Source organism: Lutjanus erythropterus, chromosome 8 (assembly GCF_056507025.1).
Source record: "Lutjanus erythropterus isolate fLutEry1 chromosome 8, fLutEry1.hap2, whole genome shotgun sequence".
Classification (NCBI taxonomy): domain Eukaryota; kingdom Metazoa; phylum Chordata; class Actinopteri; order Lutjaniformes; family Lutjanidae; genus Lutjanus; species Lutjanus erythropterus.
In genome coordinates this window covers 27,285,712-27,293,994 of record NC_139324.1, presented here as the reverse complement: position 1 = coordinate 27,293,994, position 8,283 = coordinate 27,285,712, and the positions used below count along the sequence as shown (strand labels likewise).

Sequence of the window (8,283 nt, the reverse complement as noted above, 5' to 3'; positions counted from 1 at the left end):
AGCTGAACCAAAAAAAAAACAGTAAGATGGACCCCAAAAAGGTTGCATGTGATATTCTAAGAAGACAAGGCTGATTCATGGTAAGTCTAAGCAGCTGCTTCACAGAGAAGATGACATTCATAAAAGCTGACCGCTTTCTGTTGTGTTAGCAGGATATTCCAGACATAAAAGTTGCTGCCATTCTTAAATAGTCAAATACATGTATTTTAATCACGTAATTTCTTACATTTGTACAATACATGTTTTTCGTATTTCGACAGTGTCTGAAAGACTTGAAAATGTACATTTCCATGACACCAACACGGAACAATTTTGGTAGCCACAATAAAATATGTAGTCACATCTGTAATGAAAGTGTTGTATGACAGCAGAGTTTTACATAGCAAACAGGATAAGGAAAGCAACCATCAAACAGAACAGTCCCATGGCTTCAGACAGGGCAAATCCCAGGATGGCATATGAGAACAGCTGCTGCTTCAGAGATGGGTTCCTACAAACAAGAACAAACTGTCAACACACCTATGAAGAAAAACAAAGCATGCACCAGAAATCTATTAATTCAAAAGAAATGTCAATATTTTCAGGATGCATTCCTGTAAAAACAAACCTAGCATAGCCAATGATGAGACTGCCGAACACTGTCCCAATTCCAGCTCCGGATCCAGCGACTCCGACTGTGGCAGCGCCAGCTCCGATGAACTTGGCAGCAGTGTCAATGTCCCTGCTGATAGCACTGGTCTGGAAGCCCCTCAGTGTGACCTGGGTGAGAGGGCTCTGTGGCATCACAGCAACACTACTCTGGATCAAGAAAAGAGAGAAAAAAAAGGTAAGCTTTCACCTTTCAAACCAATGCCATGAGATATGACAATGCAGTGGGCTGGCATACAAAATGGTGCAGAAAGAAATAGTATGAGTGATTAAACAATTAGGACTAATTTCCATGATCATTTCTGATCAACTGTCTACTATTTTCCATGATGACCTTTATGATGCCAAGAGTTTGATGTTTTTCTTTATTTCAAAGTCAAAGTTAATTTAACAGTCAGAAGATCTTTTGGTACTGTGAGGTCTTTTAGACCATTGGTCAGACATGTTAGAAATTGTCACACTGGGATCTAAACATTTGTGATGGACATTTGGACCTTTTATAGCATAAATGACATGAAACAATTCTCCAATGTAATTCTAGATGACTAATTATGCAGTAAAATGAGAATTACAGTCCCAGCAGGATGCCTGCACTTCTTCTTACCTCTGTTTTGGTCTCAGGCCTGGACAGCACAGAGGCAGAGATGGGTCTGTAAAGAGCCCGGGAACCAGCACGGACCTGCAGCCAATGGCACAGTACAAATTTAGTTACACAACTCACACATCCATAAAGTCAAAGCATATTGTTGGTAGCTATTCCTAGTGCACACAGGGCACACGAGGAGGTGGGAGGCACCTTGAATATCGTTTTGTCAATCACAGGGTCATTCACTGTAGTGTACACACTCTATGACCTGTGGCATTAAATAGTCTGTGAGTACAGTCTGTCCTGTCAAAGTCATAGTTGGGTTTAGTTAATCTGTGGTGCTGCTGTATCTTAGATGTCTTAATAGCTGTCACTACTGCTCCAATGTATTTTTATGAGTCTCTGTAGCAGTAATTATTGCTTTTAATGTTGTTTTGCCTGTCTTTGTAGCGCTCATTACTGTTCATATGTACTTTGTGTCTTTGAAGCTGTCAGTATTAGAAGTATTACATCTACCCTGAGACTACACAATTATCCAAAGGTGGCTAAACTGGAACATTAACAGAACAGTTCATTAATGTGCACCAATCCTATAACTTTAAACTGCATAAATAAATAACAAAGACAATGTTAATAGTCCTAAACTATAGTTTAAACTGGTTAGCCTGCTAGAGCTACCAAAAACAGAAATGTGACCTTGATGAATAACTGTCGACTCAGACCACATCTATTTGTGGCCAACAATACCCAATTGATCAAAGTGATCATTTGTGTTATAATTGCACAGCCCTGTGTGTGGGCTTTGAAATGAACTCTGCACTAAATTCGTCTAACAGAGGCTAGAAATGACCTTAGCTAACGGCCATTATGGAATATGTCCGCTATGAGTTACAGCAAAGGCACAGTGGCTTTCTTATTGAATTGCTTGTATGAAACTTATTCAGTAACGTTACAGCTACACTGCCATTGTATAAAATGTCAGCCTGTCATTCAGTGCTTTAGCATTAGCTTGCTAGCTTGCTGGCCTAGCTTGCAGATACCCTTGCCAGTCTGCTGCAGTCAAGTTCAACCAGAGGCCCACCGGATTTAATGGTGATATCAAGGAAGCAGGACTCAAATTCACGGCACGGAAACACACAGAAGAAATCAAACTCACCAGAGCCGGCGTGGAGACGAACTTTGCACAGGCGTACATTTTCTACTTTAGGTAGTTTTTAACCGGTTCGGTCAAATCTGGTTGAAGCCCGGGTCTCTCTGAGGAGGGAAGACCGGAGAGAAGTAAGGTCAAACGAGTGTAAAAATGCTCCACAGAGAAAATAAAGGCATTCATCTGCACATTCACATCCATTCTGCATGCTGTCCTCACTTGTGCGCTGCAATGCGAAGTTAAGAGAGAGGATGAAAAGGGATTTGTAAAGGTAACGTTTCTCATTCAAACTGCCATTACACACTTACCGACTGCAGAGGTCGAACCACAGTGGAAGAGTGCGCATGCGCGCTGTGATCTATGTAGAGGCCCGGATGATGACAAGGGAAGGTCATTTCACAAAAACTTTATTTAACACTATCTCAGTAACAAAAGTGTTATTTCTCTAAACACACTGTTTTGTTTTGTTTACACACATGATTGCACTTTCATTGTGTGAATACCACAGAACAGTATTGGTGCCAAGCATAAGGACAAAAAAAAAGAGAGGAGAAAGTGTTTTTTTTTTACATTTTGAGAACAAAGTCAAAATTAGAAATAAAGAAATATTAACTTTCAACTTTATTCTGGACATGACTCTTACCTTTATTCTCTTTATTTTCCTTTATTAACTTAATCTCAACATTTCAACTTTATTCTCAGCATTTCACCTTAATTCTCATAATGTAAAATTTAAAAAGAAATCTTCCTGTTCTTATTTATTTTTCTTATGCCTGGTACTAATACTAAGAGTTCAATTTCATTCTCAACAATTGAACTTTATTTTTGAAAAAAAAATTAAAAATTAAAAAAAAAAATCTTTTTCTCATCTTTTTTTCCTCTAAGGGTAGAATATGCAAGATTATTTATAAATGCACCATTCATAGTTGCCCCCCTCCTCCCCGGCTCAATGAATGAGAGAGGCAGAAAGTGAATGAAGTGAGGAGACCAGTGTTAGCAAAAAACTAAGTAGTATATCAGAGAAGTAAAATGCACAAATAAAACACAGCCACTGCAGCGCACAATGTCAGATTTAGTTTGAACACAAAGTAATTCCTCATCCTATTGCTGTGTCTTTGCAGTCTGCTCTGCCTTTTTGTGTTTATGTGCGTGTCTCTTTCTGCAGCCCTCACAGACAGAGAGCAGAGGAGAGAGATGGAGACAATGATGTGACCGTTGGTCGTCCCAACCTGGCAACCTGTGCGCTGTTGTTGGCTGAGGGCTACACACCACTGCTAAACAAGTTGAAGCAAAGAAATGTCCAGCATTAAGCAAAATATGAGAAAGTAAGAAAGTCATGCTATACATGTACATTATTCCTTTGTGTCACTGACAAAAACCTCATACAATTTAAAACATCTGATTGACCACAGTCACTATAGTTTATTTTAAGTCTTACTAAAGCTCAGCATTCAACAGAATATCCCACATGAAGCTGATTGGCAAACTAAACACTCTGGGCTTGAGCACCACAGTCTGCAACTGCAGAGTGGTGCACAGAAAACAACCTAGCGCTTAACAGCATCAAAACCACGGAGCTGATTGTTGATTTTCAGAAAAAGGTGGCAGAGATGCACACCCGTGTCTTCATCAGTGGAGCTGAGGTGGAGCAGGTGAACAGTTTTAGGTTCCTGGTGATCAAAACCACGGAGAACATGGACATCACACATCTCCACCCTGATAAAGAGGGTTCAGAAGCAGCTGTAGTTCTTATGAAAACTTTAGAGAGCAAAATTCTTGTGCCATGTCCTTGTTAACTTCTATAGACATGCAAATAAAAGCATCCTGACTAGAAACATCACAGGATGGCAAAATTCTACAGCGGGTCATTAAAACAGCCCAGAACATCACTGGTACTTATCTACCAAGCAGCAGTGATATCAGGGAGGCAAGATGCCTGCCCAGAGCCCAAAGGATACTAAAAGACAGTACCCACTGCAGTGACAGCCTGTTCACCCTGCCGTTGTCTGGAAAGAGATACAGAAGTATCCACGAACTGACGAGCAGCTTCTTCCCTTTTGTAGAAACAAATGGCCTCGAGGCTGAGTGCCACAGACAGCGTAAGGAATTGGGAAAGAATTGTCAGATGACACATTGCTGATTTCGGTCTTTTAACGGAATTTGCTGACAGTAACAAAAATATAGAATATTGGCATGCTTATAGTTTATAGCAATGATCATTTCGATTATTGTCGTGCTTTATTGGTGGATGTTTCTAACCAAATGTGGATGAGCAAGATGTCCACTTTGGATCCACAAGGGTGGAAATTCTTGGCTGTAGCATTGCTGAGAGTCAAGCCAGGAAATAGTGGCAGTTTAGATGAGGTTAGCATGATCCTAACTAGTTTACAAAAGACCATGTGCTTCCCTTTCCTGTATGTTTGTGTATAGGGACAGTCAAGAGCACAGTGGCATCTTTTTCAGTGGATGAACATGTACCTGGTAAAAGCAGAAATCCCTGAATCCCTGAATTTCAATGATACCATTTTTTATTTTTTTGTTATTTTGTCTACATTCCATGGCCGCAAGAGAAGCAGGATTTCAGCTAGTGTGTTTCAAAATGAGTTTTTACCTCATAACAAAACGTGCCTGCCGCTGTCCAGTACTATCACCTGTTGTGGTGCGAATTTAACACTCTGTCCAGAGGGACCGATGGCTCGGGGCCCTGTCTGTGCATCTCGCAGGCTGTTGGTGGAGCTGTAGGCTACCAACACCGGGCGGATTTGTAATCGTGATGAATGACTCCACAGCAGCTGGTCTGTGATGGAAAGGTAATGAGCACAGGGAGTCTGCCTTTGCTGCACGCCGGCTTTAAGGGAGGAAGGTCCCAGTGACTCCTCAGGTATGATCTCCTCAGTTTTACAGCGAACATGAAGCCACAGATTGCTGACCTCACCGAGCAGAAACAGTCAGTACGTCATACGTGTTCCAGACACACTGAAAAGGACAGTGAAGGATCCTGATTTTTATCTTGATGATTTATTCTGCTCTCTACTGTTTTCTATTATGTTACATCCCAATCTATTCTGCTCGATTCTATGCTATTCAGTTCTGTTCTACAATATTATATCCTATTTTATTCTGCTCCATTCTATTCTGTTCTGTTCTATCCTATTCTGGACTATTCTTTTCTGTATGGTTCTATTCTATTATGTTGTGTTCTATTGTATATCCTACTGTAGATGGCTCTGCCCTCTTCTTTTTATTATGTTACATTCTATTCTGTTCCATCCTATTCTTTTCTATCCTGTTCTGTTATATTCCATTTTGTTCTATTTAATTCTGTTCTATCATGCTCTGTTCTATCCTATTCTGGTCTGTTGTATTGTTCTACATGGTATTTTGTTCTATCTCGTTCTGTTTTTCATGATCCTATTCTATTGTTCTGTTTTTTATTTTTTGTGTTCTGTTAGCAGAGTTTGTTCTATTCTATTCTAATCTTATCTATCCTCTTCTATTATGATAAGTTCTGCTCTATAATGTAATATCATATTTCATTCTGCTCTATTGTTTTCTATGATGTTACATCCCATCTTCTGTTCTATTCTATTGTATTCTGGTTTATTGTAAATACAATACAATGCAGTATGCATTGTATTGTATTTTGTTCTATCTCATTCTCTTCTTCTTTAACCTATTCTATCATTCGGTTGTGTTTCGTTTTGTTTTATTGAGTTTTGTTAGCAGTTTGTTCCATCTGTGTACTTTGAGTTTCTTCATTTTGCTGTTGTTGTAGCGTGTCAAGAAGTTCCTTTTCAAAGGTTTATTTCACATTATTGCATTTGCTATCACCTGTTAGAAATAACCTATGAAGTATTCTGACTGAACGTTTGTATCATGACACTAGAAAAAAACTCAACATAATCTGGTAAAACTATGTCCAATGTCTGGTAACACTAGTCACATCATAAAGTCACCTATGATGTGACTCTTACTGCATCATTATATGTGAAGTCCAGCTTCAGACTGATATCGGTTTGAACATTACTCGTGGCAAACCAAGAACAAGGTCATTTCCATAAAGGTCCAGCAGAGGGTGCAATAGGGTCTAATGTGATCATAGCCTTTGTTGCCGGGGTCATGGTATCTGCACAAAAGAGATGAGCCTCTGCACAAAATCATTGTTTTAAAATCCACTGGCAGATGAACCAAAGTAGAATATTGTTCTTGATTTACCTGAATAACTATCCCACAAATACAATATTTATGCCACTGTTTTGATTCTGTACCTGGTTTAGTCTAAACCTCTTCATCTATTAATCTGAGTGCAGACAGAGAGAGCTTTGAAAGCAAAACTATCATATGACATTTTTTTTTAGATTCCTCACTGCTGATATTGTATTTCTGTTAATGCAAATGTAAAATGTAAGAATGTATTGTAGGCCCAAGTGTAATGCAACCACTTATAGGTCAGAGCTAACCGTATGATAAAACATGAAGATTTACAATATATTAATTGCAAGACGGCACATATCAAAGTGGCCGTTAACTACCTGAGGTCAATGTCATACTGTCTAATTAACCGGGCAGCGGCTGTGTGGTCCTACATGGCTGTGGAAGGTGGAGAGAGCAGCCGATCTCACGCACCCCCCACCACCCTTTACCCACCTTTTACTTCCTCCCATTCAGAGGCACGCACGCACTCGCTGTCTGAGTTGCATAGAACACTGAGACATTCCATTTGCATGCCCGCCCCATCAAGCTGGATGCACTCAGACTGGTAATAAAAGGCATTGACCCCCTTAACCTTTATGAATTACAATTTGTGCCTGCAGCACGTCCTGTCAGAGGCCTCAGAAAAGCAGGCACCTCAGCCAGGGTGTGTGCGTGTTGTTTTGCAGTTGTTAAGGAGAGGGGAAAAGGTTTTTACAGCTCCTCGTCGGAGCTCCTGACAAGCAGGGAGGAGGCGGTCTGACAGGAGAAGCAGGGTAGGGAGGGACTGCAGCGCTGCTGATGGCTCCATGCTAATCTCCATTTCTGGATGCTGCACGGAACTACTGAGGCTCCTTTCTTTGTCAAGACCAAGGATACACAGCCAGTAGGGCAACAGTTCATCTGCGCTCTACCTCTGATTTCTTACTTTTCTGTACTTATTTCGAATCACTTAGGGCAGTTTCCTCTCTTAAAAGTATCAACTAAAGCCGAAAATGGAAAATCAGATGTCTGACTGGGCTTTCACTGCAAGTTGTCTGTATTAAATCTAATTGAGGGAACAAAAGAACTCAAGAAAAGAAATCCAACTCCAACACTTGTTGACTGTTTTGATGATATAAATGAAAAGAAAATATCATCCACATAATTTTCTTTCACACAGCCATTCTCCAAAAAATTACGTTTGTTTATTTTTGTTAATCAATAATAATTGTTGCTAATTGTTTTCAGAATTACATTATGGTGAGAACCAGTGTTATAGGTGTACAAAGTACAGGACTTTAACAACACAGTTCAGAGTTTGTGTCCAGACTCCTGCAACAAATGGGAAACTGTGATTTTGCTTAGGTTCAGGAAATATAAACACTTTGGTTAGGGTTTGGGAAACATCTTTATTTCAGTAAAATCTATCTAATAAAATAATCTCATGTGTAAACTCACTGTTCACTTTTGAACAATAAATACTGCATAGTGTACTGCCTGTTTTAGTGGAAAAATTAAATAAGCTACACTGTCAGTGAATATTTTACTAGAATGTCAACAATTAATCAATTAATCATATTTTCTGGTTTCTTCACAGTAAACTGTATATCTTATATCTATAACAAGACATTTGAGGACATCATCTTGGGCTTTGAGAACCACTGATCAATATTTTCACTGTTTTCTGACATTTTAAAGACCAAACACCTCGTCCATTGATCAAGTAAAT

General features: G+C 39.6%; 1 protein-coding gene across 2 annotated transcripts; it reads right to left on the bottom strand.

The window, feature by feature from the left end:
* Positions 1-180: 180 nt before the first annotated feature.
* atp5mc3a (ATP synthase membrane subunit c locus 3a) lies at positions 181-2,748 on the bottom strand. 2 transcript variants are annotated; one of them, XM_084725120.1, is made up of 5 exons: positions 2,690-2,748; positions 2,391-2,488; positions 1,253-1,327; positions 608-798; positions 181-490 (listed from the first exon to the last, which is right to left on the bottom strand). In XM_084725120.1, exons 2-5 carry the CDS (start codon positions 2,427-2,429, stop codon positions 376-378), a joined length of 420 nt encoding a protein of 139 aa, XP_084581246.1. In that variant the 5' UTR covers positions 2,430-2,488; positions 2,690-2,748; the 3' UTR covers positions 181-375. The 2 variants fall into 2 exon arrangements, with proteins under 2 accessions (XP_084581246.1, XP_084581247.1); XM_084725121.1 differs by having other exon boundaries at positions 2,601-2,708.
* Positions 2,749-8,283: the final 5,535 nt, after the last annotated feature.